We start from the raw sequence: 24314 nt of genomic DNA on the forward strand, positions 1-24314 counted from the left end.
TATATAACTTAAAAAAAGCACTCTTTATTTCAGACTACTACAGAAATTAAATCAACGAGAATGGAATTCTCAAAAATATAAATAAAATAATACATATTATTATATCCATGACGTAGTGCACAAACATTTTAAGTACAATCGCATTTAAGTGTATTGTAACAATATACAAATCAACTAAAATTTGATGAATCCGGTAATAAATAAACAATAAAACAATGATGGTATGTCTAACGTAGTCAAAATTTTGCATTGTTCTTTAAAAACAAATTACACAAATGAGTGATTTCTGATATACATATCTTTTTATTTTATTGATATAATACATAGTTAGTCAAATAACCAATTTTGACACTCATTAAATTATCTATTTATTGAAATATTTTGAAGAAATTTGTATGGTGTCAAAGAACAATACTATATGTAAAACCGTACTTAAATCGTATGAGCACACGCCATCGATATTATGTTGTCTACATCTCGTAGAACAAACTGTGGAGTAGTTCATATGGTAATAATAGCGCTACCATTTTGTAAAGACGCTTCATTATTTTGTCTATGACAAAGCTACACGGTGAACCTCAACCCGGGAGGAGTGTGCCTAATAACAATAGACAAACATGTTATCTATGATAAGATAAATTGAAGATGTCTCTTTAATAGTGTTGATTTGCGGTTAAACCATTGTTATATCATAATGGAAACCCATTCACTGCGGGGGCCATCCTTGTCGGGGGAGCGATGATTTCTCGAAGCTTTGGATAGTCCACGAACTCTTTGCCGTACCTGGAAACATTGGACATTTATCCATTAGAACTAGCTTTAACAAGTTTTATCATCAAGTGCATTGTTTTGGAATAAGTAACATTATATGTAGCTGTTTAATTATACTGTATACTCACTTCAGGATGATGCCAAACGTAGAGCCGACCATGGCGCCCCAGAACATTAAATAGAGAAGAATCTCCGTTGAATATTCGGATGGAAGGATCGCACTGGCGAAGAACATTGAGATGGCGATCAGAAGAACGGATGGGAACTGAAAAGAGGATATTTTTTAAAATATGTATTATTTTTGCTCTAAAGTGAAGCGAACTCCATAGAGTTACACGTAATGTGTACGAATAGATTTCATCCAAAAACATATTTTGTACTCATTCCAAATGGCAGAAGAGCATTAAGAACAAGTCATTTTCATCGACTAATATTTTGCAAAGTGGTAATTAGTTTGAATTTAAAAAAAAATACACTATATTTAAGATATGAAGTTTATTTCAAGACAGTGATATTCCAATTAGATGTAATAACCTTCATAATGATTCAGATGAACGAATATGAATTAGTACTTGGTATTTCAAAAGAGACTTCATCCATGTATGTAATGTGAAATACTTACCGTTATATATTTCCAATCTTTGTCCTTATGAAGTGGACACGGCATAGTGATACCCTCTCCTTCCCTCACTTGATAGTGACCCAAGAATAAATCTATAGAGTCCTAAAAATCAAAAATAGATTATATGAAAAACAACAATATAATTATTAACTCAAGGGTATGAAGGTTTAATCGAAAAAGAAATTTAGGTTGAGGCAAATCATTTTGTATTTAATTTGTTTCTTGCCTTGACAGAAAAGTTACATGTTTTGATTAATTGGCCTTACCTCGCAGGTTTAGATATTATGTACATATATCGAGGGCTTAGTGTCAAACAACACTATCTACAAAAGTGCAACTTTACAGGAGAGCCAAAAATCGTTATTTTAGATTCTTGTAACTCAACAAGGGAAATGTTTATTTAAAACCTAATGTTAATATTTTATAATTTATTGTGTATTGTACATTTATCTTGCTTATGATGATGTTAAAATTTATAGGAATAGTTTTTAAAAATATGAAAACAAGGGTAACTTACGTAGTTAGCGTTAAACTTTACTGACGATTTAATAAGAAATTAAAAAAGATTGACATAACGTTGTTTGACTATCATGTAGCCGTAAATGTAAAATAACATTATCTCAAAAAAAAAAAAAAAACACTTTTTTGTAGATAACATTGTCTGACTTTACGCACTCGATATAATAAATGATGTCTTCTCATCAAAGCGTGACTAATGAACACGAAAGAATAAATCATTAAAGGAATCACGGACATTTGTGCAAGGCAACTGTGGTCTACGGAGATTGGTCCTAGCACAATTTTGAAATTATTATTTTAATTACGCACTTTGTATTTTAGTAAAGCAAATAAAAATGTAAACTTTACCTGTCTGAAACCGTCGGCAAAGTTGTTTTTGTAGTATCGGGTAAGAGAGTTGATGCCGTCTCGCATTAATCCCAGCTTTGTCCGTTTACCCGTCCGGGTGAAGTCATTTTTGAGTGCGCCAGTGCCCGAATATTGGACAGATATTATATCTGCATTGTCAGCCCATACCTACAAAATGATTTTCAACGTAGGTATAATGCATGTAGTGGATAACCCATATGCAGTCCTCCATGCCATTTATTGCGAACCACTGACTAAATGGAACATATGATTTTTTTCTTAGCTAATATGTAATTACCTAGACTAGGTTTCAGGTGTAAAAGGTGTAAAATGCTTTCATCCTCTAATTATAAATTTTAGTTTATCGTTTTTATAAGAGACGCATAGAATGATTTCGCATAGCTTTAAAATTAAGTACTTCATTTTGACACTATTATTATAATAAATACATTTAATTGATTGTAAATCATTTTCAATTATTATTGAACAGTACATTAGAGAATTGGAGAATTATTATGAAATACAATAATTGAAGTAAACGTTACCCTCTTAAAGAGCATCTCCAAGTTCTCATGGTGATGAATCTGGTCGGCGGGTGCCCGGAGCACGTCCAGTCGTTTGAGGACTGCGGCGAGGGAGCGTCTCGCCAGCATGGACTGCACCACGTTGGTCCTGTCCAGACAGTCGATACAGTTTGTGCGGAAGGTTCCAGACTGCTGACCTCCGATCGCTCCGTTTCGACCCAGCAGGAAGTATGAGAATTCATCCTGAGACAACAAGATAATAATTGCAAAACAGAACCTGGAACTATTCTATATCATCATCATTGTCAGCCGCTGCTGGATGAACAACATCCCGTAGCTCCTTCCATTCCACTCTTCCACTCGGTCTTTACTTTATCACTGCTATATATTCTCACCAAACTTAATCAACTCATCTAAAGTCATGTAGTACAGTAAAACCCTGTTAATTCGAAATCGACGGCACCGAAAATAGAAAAAAATCGAATTACAAAATACAAAATGTATGGTAAAAAACAGTACATTTTTTTTTCTTGCAAATTTAACATCTTACAGATTAATATCATTGCTGACCATTATGGTTCATTCTAGTGGCGAAGAGTGGAAGTAGGCTGTTAAGATCCGACATAAATAGTGCACACTAAACTTTGTCAGTCATATGTGTTTGTGCTCATTGAACTGAGACTACAATTTACAGATGGTGTTGGTTAGTTTTTAAAATTCAATTAAACACTGCGATAACCAAACCATAATAGATAATAGTAAAAAAATACTCATCTGTAAATTGTAGTTTTGGTACAATAAAAACAAATATGTACATATTTATGTCAAATCTTAACAGCCTACCTCCACCCTTCGCCACTGGTTCATTCATTGAAATTAGTGGAAATCACTGTCAATAGTTTTTATGAATTTTTGCAAATATTTCAATTTACAGCGAATTTCGAATTAGTCTTGTTTGTATTAGCGGAGTTTTACTGTAGTGAGTTTTAGGGCAGTCCTGTGGCCGTCTAGTTCCTTTTGTAGTCTTCCCGCAATATGCCTGACATGCACTTTTTCACATTTCGCTGTGCTACAATTACAAGGCTTGAGGCTTGTTGGGTAACGTATTAATATGAGTGTTTTAGTGTATTTTCAGACAATGCACTGTCCACGTGAGTAAGGCATGAATAACAAACGAGTATTGACATATTGTTTAGAGTAGGTTTGATACTCTATCATTACAGAAAAGTCACACTCCACTCTGCAGAATATTGGATTGGATAATATTTAAACTGTTGTCAGTGATGACAGGATAGAGTTCATTCTCTACAACCCCAAAATTTTCAGTTATGACAAAACATATGACATGCTTGAGTCTAGCATATTATAAGTAAATAACAAATTTTAAAATTCACAATTATTAAGTTACCTGTTCATGTGCCAGTCTGTCGATGAGAATCGCGAGACGGTCCCACTTCATGTGTCGACACTCCGCGTGGAAATCGAAGCTTTCGTATCTGAGGGTCGGATCATTGAGTTGAGAGACGACGTTCTTGTATCCTTTCTCTAAAACTTCTTCAGCACCCCGCTGGTCTATCTGTAACACGAAGAGACCATTCAAAAATATATGAGTGAACAGTAAACAGTGAGAGTGTTGCCACAAAAAAATACAGCGGTCACTCTATACATGGTGTCTATTCTATAATTGAGGTGCTAAGGATTGTAAGTTAAATATGCGATTGTAAATTCTGCATAACTACTTTCAATATTCTGTAAATAAAGTCTCACTGTCTAATAATATTTCTTTACTATTCCACGAAAAGATATTGATATTTCTCTATGTATATTAATGTTTTTAAAGTTGTAATCAAATTGAAATGCATGTCACGTACTGTCACGGCGACAAATTTAGTCTATGGTTTCGTCATTTTGCAGAATATTTTGAACGAACACGATCTCTGTATCCAATGATGGAGTAACCTAGTAATAAGTCTCTGTAAATTCAATATTTTGAACAGAACCCAACCTGCAGACCATAGATAATACAGTGGCAACCGCTAAAAACAAAAAACACGCGATTTTGACATAAATCGAAAATGTGTAGGCATGTGAAAGTGATAAAAAACGTTCAAAACGTCAAGCCAAAACAAATGATATACGGTTGTTATGAAAATAATAATGACATTTTTTTAATCTTTTCTATGCCCCAATTAGTTAATTGATTAGTAATTAATGTAAGAATTGGTGTAATTACGGCGCGTAAAGACGCTTTCGGCAGTTAACCATATGTGTTCACCATGTCCATAGAATAATAATACTCCAATATTGGGAATAAAATGCTTAGAATGCTTTACAAACAAGGCAGTTTGAATCACGTTTCACATATAAATATGTAGATACATACATGTATATTTACGGTGATCTGAACTATTTTATTTTATTAGTCACATTGTAAATCAATTTTAAAATATTTTAAATCTTTACAAAATATCAGAATTTGAAAAACGACCACTTTCGATCACTACAGGCCATATTGTCATGTTTTATTAAGTGTAACTATGTGTAGAGTTCATAATTAGTTTGCTTAACATGATGTTGACATCTTTGCATTTGGCCCTTAACCGCTTCGTAGCGGAGCATATAATTACTATTTAATTACCACATTTAATTAACATGCTAATTATATCTAAAGGCCCTCTAGTGAGGGCACAACAGCTGTGCTGTCAGCGGTGAATGAGTTAATATATCATAATATCAAATCACCACGGAACTTTTGTTATTCGTTAGTGGTGAACTGGTGAATAAAATGTGTTCTTGTTCTCTTCAACTGATAACCATTTTGTATAGCTCACCAAATTGATGAGCACCTGTCTCCCATAAGCCTGAGCCTGATCGGCGAGATGCTTTCCGCACGCGGCGACATGGTCTTCGTGTTCGAGAAGCGTGGGTCTCGGTTTATACCGCAGGTCGGGCAGCTGCGACCAGTAAAGTGGAATGGAGCCTCTAGTTTGGACGAACGATGCTCGGGCGCCGTCGCATTCGATTATTTGCTCTGTCTCTACGTAGTTTGCTACACTGCCCTGCGATACATAATAATAAAATATATTAATTTCAGTATTATATAATATAGGTACTAAACTCGTAAATCCTAGTTTGGTAAAAGATGAGATTTTTATTGACTACGCACGATACTCTACTCTAAGGTATTCTTGAACCTATAACATGACCAATCCACAAACACTTTATAAATTGCTTGATGATATAATACAAATTCAATAATTATGATGCTTTATGTTTTATTAGCCTTTTTTAAATCGGAAGCAGGTGTGGCAATACATAACATGATATTTTAAATTCTTAGTATTAGTAATCGTTATCTACCTAATCTTATCATGCTAATGCCAGGATAATCTTGTATTGTAGAGGTAGTCCATGGGTCTTTTGTCTTGCGTGTGTATATATGGTTACAGTAGAGACTCGTAGTCATAAAAACCGAAGGGGCCAGGGTTAGGTAAAATACAATAAACTTTCGACAATCTATTTAAATATTAATAATGAGACAAGTTTCTTAATTTCTAATTTTTCTTCCAGCTTCAAAAATGAAAATGGATGCTTTGATAAATTATCAACTTTATTCATGATCCATGACAAAGAAACAGTATAGGCAAATACAAAGATGATTAGAAATGTTCTGATTATTCCCAGTTAACAAAGCCTCCTTCATACACACAGTGATTCAGAATTATATAATTGGATATGGTAAAGAAAATTTAATCAGTAAAACAATGCAAAGCTTGTAAATTATATTCAGCTATCAGCTTTAGATTAAATGATTTACTGTTATTTTTATTACACTAGGTATCACATATTATGTTTTAAGCATAAACTATTTTTAAAATAAGGTTGATAATGATAACACATCTTTCTGGGCGATGAATATATCTTTATATGACTTACGTCTTGATTGACTCCTCTCATGAACAATCGTGGACCGGCTCTGTAGATAGACCTCCGAGACACCAGGGTCCAAGTGAACATCTTTCCATTTAGAACGCAGTGGTTTATAGATACGACTGCATTGTCACAAAATTAAGGACAACATTATAAAAATAAAAACAATTAATTAAATTATTTTTAAGCCTGAGACTGCAATGACTGATTCAAATTAATTACAATTTGATCTTATGTTTTTAACCATATATATTGCTTCATCTCTCAGCATATCCAATACACAGATTTCTACTTCTTTAAGGTTTGTAATGCTCTCCGTTAATTAATATCAGCTGGTTTTAACCACACAGACACTATGGAAGTGAAATGTCGGATTGAGGAGGTTAGGGTGCTATCACACTATTGAGAAAAGTACTATTTAGCTATGACATAAACTTGAGAATCAGAACAAAAACGGTAAGATGTAATATTTACAGTTCTTTTCTATTAAGTCGAGATATAGACCTAATAGATGCAATGTTCAAAAACTTGAAGCTTTTGAAATGTAAGTGTATAGATGCATGTTCCGTATCAGCTGGAACGACAAGAAAGGTTAGGGACATCGAGGTGATGTCGATGATATTAAAGGCCAAAAAAATAATTAAAGAAATGAAAAATAGAAAGTTACCATACTTTCTCTACATGATACGATATCCCAAGAAGTCTGCGTAAATTATAAAAACAAAGATTTCCAGTAAATGGCCTGGCACAAAAATCTTAGAGGCTAGTTTGAATTAAGCATGCTATCCCTGTTCAGAGTAGTAGCAGATAAGGAAAAGATTGCCAAAATCATCGCTGACGTCTGGTAATAGATATGGCACAAAAAAAATCTAATTGTGAAACAGATATGCGAGGTAAGCTGAAGCTGACCATAGGTTTAACGTGTGTTTCTAGAATAAAAAAACTACAGTAATGAAATATGGCAAAAGGATACATCCCATCATGATAGGAAGAGTGTATTTTTTGAACTGGCTGTCTTTCAACTCTTGAAGAAGGTTAACGTTCCAAAGAAAGCGTGGATCAGCTCTTTCCGCCATGGACATCTGAAATGTTGTTAACAATTTATTATGATAGAAAGAATATTAAATTAAAACCAAAAAACCTATATTCGTCAATAATTGGAACTAGATAACTAAAAAAAAACACCGATTTAAAATTATCAGAATTCAATCCTAGAATTTTGTTTGTCCAGGTTGAATCAACCATAGTTATAGGCCGTCAATGGAATTAGGTCAAAACGAACCGTTTATTGCCGTAATAAAACTTGAGTGTTCACCCACTTGTCTGCGAATTTGTATATTCGGGTGCCGCTCTGTTCCATAATGCTCCATTCAAATAACGGTGTTTGTACATGCACGTCTATTTGAAACAAGTATTCCTTATATTAAAACAGAAAAATATTTTTTCTCTATGGTCAGTTTTTGATGTCAATGGGCACTTAACTGTCAAATAAACATCATTTTTCACATTTTGCCGCTAGATAGCCCTAGTAGTCCATATATTTTGAACTCGCTATTACATACTTTCAAATTATTTCTTTTATTTTTCGATTAATATTACATTATGGCCGGATAATCCGAATGCCGAATAAACATTATTGAATAAATATAATCATTACAATAATAAACAAATGAAAGTAAATGGTTATCGTGATAGTATACCTACCTACCATATAATTATTATGCATAAATCGATTCCAGCATAATCATGTGAATTGAGTTGTTAAAAATATTATATTATACTAGCTGACTCGGCAAACTTCGTACCGCCTCAGAATCAATAATCTTGTGTTAACTTATTGGCTGAATTAAAATACTCAAAATGAATTAAGTTCAATAAATGTGCAAAAATCAAATCAAAATGAAATAAATTACATAGTTTTGGTTGGTTCAGATTTCGAAGCATGATAACTACCAAGTCAATCTTCAGTTGTAAATTGTGCGGTGGCAAGCCAGGCAGATCCAATAAGTTTAAAAATTCAGTTGGATAGTTGGTTGCTTCGTCTTCGTTTATTACACAGTCGATAGATTTGAAGGAATGCATTGGACCAATGATTTGATTTTGAATTGTGAAGTTTAAGTGATCCACATCTTTGTTCTTTGCCGCAAAAATTGCTCGTTCACTCAACCAATTGTGATTTTTGTGGTTAGCAATGACGTTCGGGAACACTTTGTTGATGAGGTCGTCCTTCGCTGAGACGAAATTTCAAAAATTCAGCGGAAAGGAAATCAATCTGTTCGATTCGTCGACAGGAACACGGCAGTTACCGATAGTCAGCAATTGCTTAGAGAAATCTTCGGCAGATGGATCGTTTAGCAATGCAACTCGCATGTTCGTCGTCAGCTGAAGTTTCTTCACATAGCGCCACAGAGTCTATGATTTGAGGCAAGCGTTCATTTCATCGGCAGCGGTCGATCTTGGAATGACTGGTAGTGTTTGGCGGAAATTGCCAGATAGTAGAATCATTGCGCCATCAAAACATCTTGAGTAATTGCGCAGATCTTTCATAGTTCGATTGAGTGCTGCCAATGCGCATTTGTGCGCCATTGTGCATTCATTCCAGGTGATGATTTTACTTGCTACCAAAACTTTGGCCATTGCTGAGTGTTTCTCAATACTGCTTGTCGGTGTTTCAGTCATTTAAAGGTTTAATGGCAATTTCAACGCTGAATGAGCCGTTCGGCATTCTTCTAACAACGTGGCCGCTATCCCAGAAGAAGCAACTGCTACAGAAATTTCGGATCTCGCACGAACAGTGGCCAAAATCAATGACATGAGAAATGTCTTCCCAGTTCCACCAGGCGCATCGAGGAAAAATAAAGCACCATTTCCATCATCAATTGCCTTCATTAACATATCGTACACTTCCTTCTGTTGGGGGTTCAACATTGGTACATTCGATCGAACCGAAAGGTTCAATGCATCTTGATCATATTCATGTTCACGTTCCAATTCTCGATTAAAAGCGTCATTCATTCCACGATGTGGCGTTGGCATTCCTAACTTGACTAATAAACTGCCGCACATGAGATAACACATCTCTTCGATCAAAAGCAAAGCCTGGTTATGTATCTCCTCATTCACTTCGAGATAGGGATTCTCTGAACTGACACGAATTCGATGTAAAATGTCTTCTGACATGTCATCCTTGTACTCGTTCCACAGTTCAGGTGGATTTAATGGGAAGCATGTCGAAATAATGATAGCAAATAATGTGCGTATCTGACTTGGAGATGCAGAAACAATTGCTACAGCGATTTTCATGTCCCAATGAATATCGTTTTCAAGCAAATTGAGCTGTTGACATGCGGCACGAAATGTTGGACACACTGCACCATTGACAGTTCAAAGTGATTCAAATTATGTCGGCCCACGAACATTTACCATCAACAACCGCAAGTAGAAGCATTCGTCATTCTTCGGATGAACTGTGTAAATGCGACCAAGAGCATCATTAGAATGCACATCCGGATGATCAGGAACCGCATCGCCTTGCTTCCCACGTTGAAATTTCTTCGATGAAGCATTCCAAGTGTATTAACGTGGCATCTCAGAGTAGAGCAACGTTCGTGCAAACGGATCGCTTTGACAAATTGAAAAGAAACTGGTCAATGTTGTCGCTGGAGGTGTTACAGCACGTTGAGCAACATTCTCGTTAACTCGTTAAACTCGTTGACCATTCTCCAGATGCACCGCCAAATGTACAGCAGTGGGATGACGTTCATGAATGGGGTATAAGAAAATACGCCAAATTGCTTCATTGCAGCTCACATATTGACAAACTTGATAGTGTGTGATTTCATCGTTGGTATTGGGAGTTTGAACGCCAAAAACCACAATATCGCGAGGAAGCTTCTCGAGGCCGAGACGAACAAAAAAAATTCACCGAAATCAGTCAATCAGTTTTATATCATCAATAGACATCATCAAAAAAGCCGTTTCATACGAAATGTATAAGAAAATGAATGTTCTTCATAATTTCTTTTTCTGTGAATTTTTCCGATGTTTTAATAGTTATTCTGCTATTCAGGGCGGAGACAAATCCAACAAATTAAAGATCATAAAAATAGGTCCAGCCGTTTTTGAGTTATAAAATAAATGGTGTAATTAACCCGACTTTGTTTTATATAGATAGATAGATTAGATCTTCTGGCTCGCGGCATTGTAAATAACACTGGAAAATTAATCACACAATTCAAAATTACATAATAAAGCAATTATCGATACGCGCACATTCACAAATTTGATAACCTCACAAAGTGAACATTTTAGAAGGCAACTTATAGTTTGAAAATCACGATCAAAATCGCTATTTGTCTACAACAAAGTCTTTCGGTATTATCTGAGGCTGAATTGAATCAACTGTCAAAAACGCCATGTTCATACTTTCTATTGTTTGTTTGTTTCTTGTTTATTCTTTCTGTCATGTATCGTTGTATATGGATTTAAATTTTTTGTGATTTTCTTTCATTTTCGAATGCGCGAGTTCATTGTTCAAAATGTCAAAATATCAAAATGTATGAGAAAATTAATTTTCTTCATAATTTATTTTTTCCGTGATTTATCCGATGTTTTAATAGTTATTCTGCTATTCGGGGCTAAGACAAATCCAACAAATCAAAGATCGTGAAAATCGGTCCAGCCGTTCTCGAGTTATAAATGGTGTAACTAACCCGACTTTCTTTTTTATATATATATTTATTTGATTTTCGTGAATCTGCGTCTGATGTGTATTTACTAACGAGACTCTTAAATTCGAAAGCGTCGCCGCTTTTACGAAATTTGCGGCATTGTAGATTAGCTTCATCTACGAAAGCAAAGTTTAGTACCTATAAATAAAGCATTCATGATTGAATAAAATGAAGCACCAATTATAGGATCAATTGTAAAATAGATAATACCATAAGACAATAATCAAAATAATTTACTAAATCATAATGAAATATGAAAGAAAACAAGTACCTATGACAATTATCAACAAACGCGGGCTGTCAGTTGCAATCTGTCAAAAATCGACTCTGCCGAATTTAGCAATCGGTTCGCTAAACTTATGGTAGAGGGGCATTAGGTGTTCGGGTTCGGCGAGATGCTTATGTACAAAATTTCCATGAACGCAATTATACGTTTTGCACGCCATCTGGCGTAAAATCGCATTCGAAAATATTGGATGAAAGGCCCTTAATAATAAATTTTTAAACAAAATTTGAATGCTGGATACAGGCATCTGCTATTTCAGAATCCAATACGTAACAACTAATCCTCGGAAAATTATATTAGGAAATTTCTATAACAATCATTATGACATGGAAGAGGAATAATTCTACAACATAGATGCATGGTATTGAATGGCATTGTATGGGTGTGAAATCTGGAGTTTAACAGGGATACGAGATAAGACTACCCAAGTATTCGACAATTAAATTCTACGAATAAGAGTTGGACCAGTTAATGAAAACCAAAGGTGGCACACCCATACGAATACTAAGTTTTTCGAGCAATTTAATTTAATATTATTAATATCTTGAGGGCGTGGACTCAGGTAGGTCAATCATATTGTTAGATGCGATGAATCTAGAACTGTCCATAAGGTTTATAAAGAAACCCTATAGGACACTCGGCGTTTGGCTGTCCCTAGATGAGATGAGCGGAGAATGTCATGAGGGACATGGAGAGACTGAGGGTGACCGACTGGAGAGAAGAAGACAGCTAGGAATAGGGATGCTAGAAGGATATTATGCAGTCAACTATGGACCCGGATGATCTGTAGCGCCAGAAAGATGTTGACTGCTGTTCCACAAACTCAACTACAGAATGATCTATTCCTAATGGGCGCTCTAACTTGTTGAAGACTAATACCTCAAGAGCGTGTTTATATGAGATTTAATTTATGATTATTACAAATTTTTTTTCCAAAAAAAAACTATACTCTACCACATAAACAACAATAATAAAGTAGTTTTTTGTTCAGTAAGTTTGCTCATTGTACCTGTAAAAAGTCCGGAGAAGTATTGTAGAGCCGTTGCAGTGTGTGCGTGAGGTCATATTCGTATGAGAAATACATGGACGGCGTCTCCAATACGCTCATGAGCATTTTCAAATACATTTTGTTGTCTTCAACCTGCAACATTCAAACACGAGTTAATTTCGTACAACAATAATTTCATCAGCATGAATAAGCATTATTTTCAGTACTTCGTAGAATCGGTGGTAAGCTGTTAAACATTTATTTTTCAGCTAGTACAAGGGACCAATGAATCATGTACCTGTTGTTGGTTGAGATGAGTCATGGATTGAGCGTACGGTATGATATCTGCACCGACAAGCTGAAATATGTCTTGCCCGTTGATTTTTCCAACCTACAAATGAAAATATTACTATATTAAATAACATAATATTATAGTATAAGGCAAATATTTACAAAACAATAAATGTACACTTTTCTGTTTCCTTATAACCATAATACAATACATCTAGCATTAATTGCTTTTACATAAAACAGTCTACCTCCAAATTTGAATCTCTAGATTGCCGTAGTCATATTTATACCAGCCGAAATCAGTAGGTAGTGACTAGCAACACCAATAAATAATGGCAGAATAGAAAAATGGAAATGGCTGCTAGTAGAATATTCAAGAATATTTATTGTACACAGAATTCAAGCAAATAATATATGAAGTATTGCATTTTGTTTGAATTTCAATCAAAATTCATGTTTATTCGTACAAATAACTGAAATACAATAGAATGTTCGCTTCAATTTACTGTAAAGCTGTCACATGCATTTCTCCGTTCTACCACTATTTAGTGACGGAACCTTAAGTAAGATTAAGCATCTTGCCTTTAGTTATTTTAATTTAACAGCAACACCTATGCGTCTGGGCCCAAGAACCTTAAAATTCAACTCTAAATTGTCCATTGTCTACTGGCTCTGGTGTAAGCTAAATATGTCAAATATATCTCACACAAATTCACATTTGATACAATTGATCAAGAGGAAGGACCCAATATGCTCATATAGTTTCATTTTGGCCATGGTAAAAGATAATTGACCTTTTTTAAGTATTTACAGCTCATTTTTGTCAGCACTACGTGATCCAACTATTATTACCTTGATCCGGTGGGTGGCGACAACTAAATTGTTGCCAGATAGGAGGCGAACGGTACCGAGAATTCCACATACCGGCCGATAGCTGTTCTCCGATGCAGGAATGGAAAACTTTGTTCGGTCTAGAATTAAAAAAAATTACAATACAAGTTAGGTATGTATTATAATTATTAACATGAATGAAAAATTATGCAGTGTTAATTGTTTTCAGTTGATTCTGTTGAACAAATGTAAACGAAATGGTTTTAAGATATTCCTGTAAAAATTGAATTCTACTGAAAAACAACACACTATTCCCAGGATACAGCAGTCATTCACCAAAGGACAACCTGAAACCGATCATGGTAGCTATCAGCGAAAGAAGGTATAAGTGCTAAATATTCCCAGAGAACCGGCAAAGACTGTCAATAGATGACCACTGCCAGGTACAATGCGACAACATTATGTAAAGAGTTTTTTTTTGGTTTAATATATAAAACAATATGCAATGACGTATCGACACCGCCTACTCATGAAGCCGGAACTGCAAATGGTAAGTTTCCAATAGAGTGATTTTAATGTTGCAATTGACACCACAACGTTGTAATTTAAATGCTGGAATCGTAATATTATAGATATGCCTATAAAATTATAATTGAATTTTGGTTTTTTTCCCGATATCATCGTTTTATTATCTTTAAAATCATAGGTAATATAGTCAACATAGCCAAACACGGAACTCCGACCTTTTACGTAGGAGGTGTGTTCTTTAAAATTCTTTTTTGTTCAAATAATCAATCCATTATTTGGTTGACAACATAATATAACAGCAACACACTATTCACAAATGTTAGAGACTTAATTTAAACTAAAGTTAATTTACTTAAGTATTAAAAAGATTGACGACTTGAGGCTGTTAGTTTCAGAGTCGGTAATTTCCAAATTCCCTCAATTTGAGATAATTGTAAAAACAACCGTCAAGCACATTTAAGACTGCAACTTCTAACAATTAGATAAAACGAATAGCGAATTAAAAAATCTCCTTAATGTCGTTAAAATTAATAAAAATCATATTATTTAAAGTTAGTCGTAAAATATAAAAAATGGTAGCTGATGCATAATTATATATAACATTGAAATCAATCATCGGTTTAATTCTATTTAACTATCAAACGGGGCTAGATTTGATATATTATATATATATATATATATATATTTATATATACATTCAATGAAAAAGTACAGAATCAAAATCAAGAAAAATATTTAAAAAAAAAAATATGAAGGTTACCGACTTTGACACTAATAACCTCACTTATTGGTATCCCATTATAATATTATCTTCAGTTCAGTAAAGAATCTTTTTATTAATAGCATGTAATCCGCATGCTGCGTTGCCCGTACACAAGGCAAAAATCATTTATTTTCATAATTTGAAACAGAACAGAGGTCTGAACAGAGAACTGAAATCAATGAGAGTGTCGCAACACATCCAAACATTACGCACCCTGTAGTGCATATAATGACCAACTTTCCCTCTAATTTTTCTATTGTGTGTGCGGATCATCAACGCATCTGTGCAGGGTTGGTGTCATCCGGTGCGGTAAATTTGCACCCCCCCCCCCCCACAAACACACACATACAATTTCTTTTTTAATGACAAAGTTTAAAATGTAAGTCGAATTCGAACGCATAATATTCGGGAATATCTGTGGAGATACATGATTATGAATATCTTGTATAGGAAGCGTAGAAGCCGTTATTTTTATAGCCAATAGTACATTATCGATTAACACTTTGACTAAATCGCAACCAGATTTTTTGCGCTCAGCGATCTCAATCATATTCTTTCATTCTTCGGGTGTTTCCGTCATTATTTCCAAAAATCCACCTCTTTTCAAAATTTTTAATTTCGTAACAGCATCCCGGTGTATTTTTTTTTAACTTAAGTGCCTTTAAGTTTAATATACAACCTCCACTCAATCCACTTCTTTCCAGGCGTGAATTCTCCTAGCATATTTGCTGCGGAGCATATGATGCATTTGACACAATCATCTGTTTCCGAATAAACAAATATATCCACCAATTTTTACTTTTTGCAAATGCATTGATGACATTTGTGTTTCGACGATTTCAGAGAGCCATTCCAACTTAAATTTATCGCAGGATTTCTCCTTAATGATCGCATTTGAAATATCACACCTACTCCTTTTTGACATTTTTAGGGGATAAGTTTTCTATAATTAATACGTATAATAATTGTACTATATATATTATTATGTAACTGTGCAAGCAATCATATTGTTCACTTGAATTGTTTGTTACGTATACTAAACACATCTGTAGTTTATTTATTACGAAAATTTGTATTATAAATATTTAAAAAAAAAACACTGCTTTTTGCACGAACACTTTTATTGTTTAAAAAGTATTGTAAGAACTGTGATGTTTTCACAATAAGGACTACTATAAGACTGTACTGACAATGATTCTGATGACAATGAAGTTGAAACATGTCAAAGACTAAGAAATGTAAAGGACCCGACACATAGGTGGTCATTGCTAAACACTAAAATACGTACCTATCTTTTTTTCGTCTACTTTGGCATGCTATAGAATGGGACGGATATGGTGATCCCTTCTTGAAACTTTCTTTTACACGTTTGATTTGTTATACAAAACTTAATCTATGTTTGAATGGAAGTTTGGAAATAGTTTGATTATGTATGGATGCCTTAAAAGTTTTTGTTTTATATCTATCTATTGAATATTTATCGAATGCATATTGAAATGTAAACAGTTCCTCTAAACAGTTGTGTTTGATTATTATTCAATAAACATCTGTTCCAACTGTAGCGGCTTATTTATGGTAAATACCTATGTTTATAATAAATAATACACACTGCTAAATTTATATAGCCAGAAACTTGAGATAAAAGATTATTTATAAGGCAATGAGAGAAGGAATGATAATATATATATTATAAATATAAACAAACATAATAGAGGCCATCGATAAATTGGTTTTGGTTTTTGGTGTCATAATATCTACAACCCCTATCCCATCATCACAAACCATCACAATATATATCAGACCCCACCCCCCAGGGTATGTCATAATATCAGTGGCAAAGGGTGGAGGTAGGCTGTTAAGATCGACATAAATAGTCCACAATAAATTTTGTAAGTCATATGTATTTGTCTTCAATGAACTGAGTCTACAATTTACAGACGTTGTTAGTTAGCTTTTTAAAATTCAATTAAACACTGCGAAAACCGAATAATAGATAATAGTCAAAAAATAATCGTCTATCTATAAAATAATATCTAAAATTATGCCATTAAACCAAACATAACTTTGGATATTTTACAGAGAGAATAATATTTTTTATCTACTGGCTTAAGGTGACATCAGTGAAACGGCAAATAATTTTCAACCATAAGCGCAATGAAATTTTGGACTCTGTCATTCGGAGAGAGAACGTCGAGCTGGAAACACGTCAATTTGTTTCGTGATGGCAACGGGCATATTAATTCTTAAATCATGTAAAGATGACTAAAAACGTTACCCATTTACTTTAAAAAGAAAACATGTCAATGAATCTCCTATATATTATTATCCTAAGATATTTTGGAAAACGCACAGACTTTTTTATTTAAACACCGTTTTGTTGATTATTAAAGGAATTCACTTCAATTTTTGCAGTCCCAAATCTGTTTCCATTTGAATCGGGCACAATCTGATAAAACGCGACACAATCACAGATAATATCGTTTTTAAATAGCGTTTTATATCCGTCACCATGCATTTTCGCTACTTTACTGTCTATCTACCGCAAATTGATTATAATGTCGCTTAATACTGTCTGTTTAATCGAAATTTCACAAATCTAAATTAATATTCCACAAAATTATTCAAATCTGTAAGTAGCACATTGGCGTATTCTTGAGTTTTAACACAAAATAAATACATATTTCCTCACTAATTATTACGAAAATATGATCTAAAACCATGTCACTGCTTTTTATCTGTCAAACTTATAGACTAATGATTGTCATTTGTTTTCTATAGCAAAACAAGTTCATTTGACGTGTCAGAATTCAAATTTAGAATTTGCAGAATTAATCGAAAAAATGTGACATTTCTATTAACACCCATAAATAATCAATATCAATCAAGATGAGTTTTCTATTAATTAATAACAAATTTGATTTTTTTTTTTTACTTCTTTGTGGCTGTTTACGCACTATTTTTTATTGAATAATTACCTAGGCTACTAATTTCTATAGATATAGTCATATTAAGTTGCCATTGCAAACAATGAAATAAATTAATACGAATTGTTATAGTTGACAAAATTTGTGATATTGTATAATATCTACCTATTTTTACCATCCTTATCATCATCAATCTGGACCTATCCACTGCTGGATGAAAGCCTCCTCAGCCTTATTCTACTCCTTACTTACACATGAAAATCAGTGATATTATACTATCTATATAATGCCATTTTTATCACGAGCCTTAATAAATCCACTGCTGGATGACGGCCTCTCTACGTTGATTGTATTCTTGATAGTCTTGAATTTCATCATCATCATCAATCCACTGTTGGACGAAGGGTTCCGCAACGTGATTCTACGACTATCGGTTTAACGAATTTGTGATATTATACCTATTTCTATCATCCTTATCATCATCGACCTGAACCAATCCACTGCTGGATAAAGGCCTCCCATAGCCTGATTATACTCCTTTCTGTCATATGAATTGCTTTATTTATCAAAATCGGTGATATTATATTTATCGACATATTCATATTGTCACCATCATCAACCACAATCAATCCACTGCTGGATGAAGGGTTCCGCTACCTGATTCTACTACTATAGGTTTAACGAATTTGTGATATTATACCTATTTCTATCGTCCTTATCATCATCGACCTGAACCAATCCACTGCTGGATAAAGGCCTCACTAGCCTGATTCTACTCCTTTATGTCATTTGAATTGCTGTATGTATCAAAATTGGTGATATTATATTACATCTATTTATATTTCCATTAGCATCATGAGTCTGAATCAATCCACTGATGGATGAAGGCCTTTCTAATTTGTTTGTATTTCTGTCGATCATATGAATTGCTATATTTATCAAAATTGCTGATATTATATTTACCCATTCATAATATCGTCATTATCTTCATCAACCAAGATCAACCCACTGCTGGATGAAGGTTATCCCAACCTAATTCTACTCTTCTTAGTCACATAAACTGCCATATTTTTTTTAAATTTGTGATTTTATATACCTACCTATTTATATTGTCATCAACCTGTATCAATCCACTGCTGAATGAAGGCCTCTTTAAGCTGATTCCACATTTTTAGGTTTTATAAATTCCTGTTTTTATCAGAATTGGTCTATTCCTCTCAGATATAATATGTATTGCTTTATTATTTATTAACATTTGTCTCAATATGAATGTCCCGCACCAGGAAACTATATTGGCTAAGGTTAATTTTGAATTCAAAATTTGATTTGTAAATATTATTCAATTTTTTACATACATTTATTTTTTATAGACAATGAAACAAAACAATGTTTAAATTTGTTTTTTATGCTGCTAACCTTTTTCTATTATGTAAATAGGACCCGAAAGAGATTAATATTTGGATATAATGGGTCGCTTTTTATGATAATCACATAATATTGCTGTATATTGGAATGAATGAGATGTATAATTATTTATCATATTTAAATGCACATACCTACACATATATTGTATTAAAATTAATAGGTCATTGATAGCAATTGGCGATTGTCAGCTGTTCTGCTAGGCCTAGCAGCCTGAAGTGGTGTCAGTTGATATTGTGAAGGCCTGACTCCAGAATAGACTACGCATATGACTCCAAATTTGTATTGGCAGTGACGAGATGCAAATCGTAAAACTGACAAATCAGCGAAATGTCAAAATGTCTGACGTAAATGAAAATCCATCCCGAAGGGAAAACTATGGCGCCGTTTATGCATACTTCACAATTATATTAATATACAATACCGCCAAGCCGTCTGCAAGACCTAGCGAGACAGACTGGCGAGAGCCAGCTGGCTCAGCTAGTATATTATTATTGTGACTGATAGAACAATCAACAGAACATTAAATGGACACATGTTGGATTTATATGACAAATTATATTTCGTTTGACATGCGTCGTTTGCACCCGCGACCTGCAATCCGCGCGTCGCCTAGCCACGATCTTTTTAGACTGGGCCTCAACTGAGGTATAGCCTTAATGAATTTAAAAAAACTAACCAACAAAATGTGTAATAATAATAATTATGCCTTCTTAATTTAACGAAAACAAATAAGTATGAATGATAAAAACACAAGTATCTCGATGTTATATCAGATTGAATTGACCAAGTTGACACAGTGGTTAGTATAGAAACATGGTAGCCATAAATAATAAATCATTTAATTCAAAGGAATGTGTTCTTAATTTGAATGCTGTAATAGGTCAAAGGTTAAAAAATTACCTATTCAATTTGTAGGTGAGGAAAAAATGTAATTGTCTTGGGGAAGAATATTTTTAACTGGCAACAAACAATCATAGAAAAAAATTTAATTGCAGAATCATCACACACATGCTCATGTAATGAAAATGATGATTGGCAATTTATTATGTAAATGACTTTGACCGCAAATCTTTATCCACAATGTCCAAATTCTATAAAACATTCAATGTAATGAAGTCTAATGCAGATGCTAACACTATAAATAACAGTATTATGCTCTCTTCAGCAAGGCGAATGTACACAAGTCACCAACGTTTAGAGAGCTCTAGAGTTTACGGTGGCCGCGTGGCTTAAGCGTTGGACTATCATGTCGTGGGTCTCATGTTCGAATCCTGGGTCTGGCAAGTACACATATTGTTTTTCAATTTGTGTGTGAGTCAGGGTATGGACCTATTAGTTTGAGCAAGTGGCAGACATCCATTTCTCGTAAAAAACAAAATCTGTTAATACAAACCTCTACTCTGTGGAGGCCCATATGATCCTATTAGGATTGGACATGGTCGGAGATTTTATTGGTTTTAAAGTCAATTAGCTACATTTTAACATTTTTTTAAATTTTGATTCTGTAAGCACTGTTCCATCATATAGGTATACCTATAATCATAAAATATCAAATTCAGCTTCTTTTTCTAATAAAATAGAATTAAATCGGAGGTTGATTGCAATATTGGTTATATTCATCGGCCTCCATTTTTTTATATCTTATGATCAACTTTTAACATGATTTTTAATTAATTATAATAACGTTAAGGAGATGGTATTTCGCCATTTGCGTATTCTAACTGTCGCCAAATATACTATTTGAAAAAAGAAAAAATGGTGGAATATGGCGGTAACCAACTTCGAAACGAATAGCCTCAATTGCTTTATGAATAAATAATCATAATAATATACAAAAACAAATATTTATCGATTAATATTCCAAGCATTTATTATATAGGTAGGTATATCCCATTTCTATATAAATAGGTACGCTTATATTTACACATAACCTCGAAAGAGCACTTACCTAATACATACGCTTTAGAGGTGGTTCGTTCTATGACGAGAACATCTCGGGGATTAATCGTAGACTCGATGAAAAACTTTTCGGGAGTCGAGAATCTAAAGATGCAGAAAAAATAATTAAATTATAAGATTAGTATCTATGCAGTAGTACAACTGACAGATCAATAAATCTAGAAACCTAAATTCGAAGAAAACATCTGCTAAACAAGTGTAATGTATTAATTAAAGGAACATTTACGAGGTATTTTTCCCGATTCGATTTTTGTAGTGATTACATTGTCCGTTTGACAGCTGGAATACAAATCACTATATAAGCATATCTATGAAAGTACGTGTACCATATTAATTATATTTCAAAACATATGCCAGCCTTGAGGTAGATTCATTCGAAAGATGAGCTTTTGGGATCGATTTACTCACAGTTTCATGTCATCATAAATATCCGTAGAACTCGCCATCTTCGCTAATGTCAGACGTTGCACCATAGACTAAAGCACCATGTGTCAAAAAACTAATAAACTTACCAGTAAGTTAAATGTTTACAAAATTATGGTTCCATACACAAAAAAAAAAAAAGATTTTGCAATGCTGTGTGGTTGAATATGTTTAATTACGATAAATTATTAAAAAAAAACTGTTATTGATCAAAATTAATCTAACCAAGAATAATCTAAGATAATATTCAATAGATTTCAAATAAAATAGTTGGTAAGTAGTAATTTTAACTGAGTTCAAATAATTATTATTACTGTAGGTACGATGGTACACAGTATAAATGGCGAATGAATTTGATACAAAGACATTGCACGGTGCCTAAAATCTCTTTGATTTGATACCTCATATTATTGAAAATTAGCTTTAATTTCCAATTTATTATTCTGCCCAAGCGGCTTTTCCTTTAAAAATAATTTTCTGTCCAGGATCCAAGTCAATACTTTTTTTAAATATCTAGGACCTTGCATTTAGGCTTTCTTACAAACCTTGTTTTTTATCCAGGTGACTTTTCTTTCGGAATCTATTCCCACTTTTCCCATTGGAACTAGGTAGGTACTGTCTGTTACAAAAATCGGTCGGTGACCTCTAATATTCAGGAAAATTTTATGCTCTAAATGTGATTCAACCGGAATCCTGGATAAGAAATTGTTTTCTGGGATAACCCATGCCAAACCGGAACATTTGGCAGCCGGAACGTTTTTAGCTAAGTCCACATTTAGTCACTTCAGCACCCAATTCCTCTTCAACTTTTAAATTCTGGTTTTACACCGAGAAGTTTTGTGCATGCGCAGAGGAGATGAATCCGTTTTAGTGTCTACATTCGTTCATCACAGCTTTCACTTTGTGAAGTCAGATAATATACCTACGCTTCAGTTTGTTCGTATAATCTTTATGGGTTATATCCCATAATGCGCAATGTGCCCTATAACTCCTTAATAAAATTATTGTCATCATTTCAGTCGACATTTCGCAAAAAAATCGTAATATTTCAATACTAATATGCATCCAATATGATCAACTATTCTTAACATCGATTACCAATACACTAAAATACATATACATATTTATTGACAAGTGACTGCAGGAACCACCCGAATCTTACCTTGAACAGAAATCCAAGTCGGTCAGATCGCAGTGCGCTAGTACTTTCATCACAAAATGGCGGCCATTTTCAAACCGATTTGAGGGCCGACGACGCATGCCCTGTGTTCAATTCGTGAGACTTATGGAAAAGTCCCGAGTGTAGATTTGGCTTTTGGGTATTAACCAAAATCTTCTAATTTGTACATATTACATGATATTATCCCCCGCCCCGAACTATACTACCTACTCTATAAAATAAAGAATAAACCTGTCTGCATAATAAAATACCAATGTTAAAGTCACACATTGCTGTAATAATAATAGGTAGTAGTTACTTAGTATCTTTGTTGTCTCCACATGCACAATTTTGAAGTCTTGAGAATATTTTGTATTATCATCATCATCATCAGCCTGGATCTATCCACTGTTAGGTGAAAGCATCTCCAAACTGGTTTCAATATTCTTGATCTAGTATGTTGCATAACCATATAGGTACTTCTTTAATACATAGACTTTTATTTGTATAATTGGATCATCATTATCCTCAAAATTTTGATATTTACCTCATTGTAATAATTCATCACTATTCCTCGGCCCTCTTCTGCAATCTGCACTCAGGGGACTCAGATTCAATCATTTTATGATTACATTTATAACTAAATTTCATTATAATGAGTTAGTTTCTAAAATACTTTCAGAAAAGATTTCATTAGAATTTCATTAGGAAAACTTTAAGTACCTACCTGGGTACCTAGTTAATTAGTCATGTAAATAATATAGCAGAGAAATTCAACTACTACACCAAAAGAAGGTTTTCTTCAGTATCTTTGCAATAATAATATAATGATGGCTGTGTCATAATAATATCTTTCTGATGGTTTTTAAGATTATTAGGTTTTCTCTAATTGGCAGTAAGTATAGGTCTCTCAGCCAGAGTTGGTGCGGCACAGATACGAAAGATTGTGTGTATTGGTGAATTTCTGAAGAATACAGTATTCTTTTACAGGCTGTTCCTTTTTTGAATGCGTCTGTGTGAGTATTTGGCCGCCTCAACTCTAGTTGTGCAATCTATAATAACTGTTTTTTTTGTGAAATGTTTTACTAAAATTAACAATAATACTTATTCTAAGAAAGTTGTCTATTCAGGTAGACACATTATGATATTCAACCAGACGTATGCCACAAGCGCATATACGCACTCTCAAATTTCGAATCTCGTAGGCCGGCCATAGAAAATGAGCGTGGATATACGCTGTACTTTACACTAGCCCCGGTTGATTATTTTAAATAATTTAATATATTGTACACA

At 33.8% G+C, this 24314-nt stretch overlaps 1 protein-coding gene across 1 annotated transcript; it reads right to left on the reverse strand.

The window, feature by feature from the left end:
* Positions 1–313: 313 nt before the first annotated feature.
* Positions 314–21932, reverse strand: Sac1 (phosphatidylinositol-3-phosphatase SAC1). The gene is made up of 14 exons (XM_085961006.1): positions 21848–21932; positions 21429–21523; positions 13862–13980; positions 13017–13109; positions 12740–12871; positions 7688–7796; positions 6721–6836; positions 5616–5843; positions 4193–4360; positions 2806–3027; positions 2261–2428; positions 1394–1495; positions 900–1036; positions 314–783 (listed from the first exon to the last, which is right to left on the reverse strand). Exons 1-14 carry the CDS (start codon positions 21910–21912, stop codon positions 690–692), a joined length of 1848 nt encoding a protein of 615 aa, XP_085817132.1. The 5' UTR covers positions 21913–21932; the 3' UTR covers positions 314–689.
* Between the last annotated feature and the right edge of the window lie 2382 nt (positions 21933–24314).

The sequence above is a fragment of the Rhyacophila brunnea genome, unplaced genomic scaffold (assembly GCF_057557595.1).
Source record: "Rhyacophila brunnea isolate RB1 unplaced genomic scaffold, BYU_Rbru_1.0 scaffold_12, whole genome shotgun sequence".
In the NCBI taxonomy this organism is placed as follows: Eukaryota; Metazoa; Arthropoda; class Insecta; order Trichoptera; family Rhyacophilidae; genus Rhyacophila; species Rhyacophila brunnea.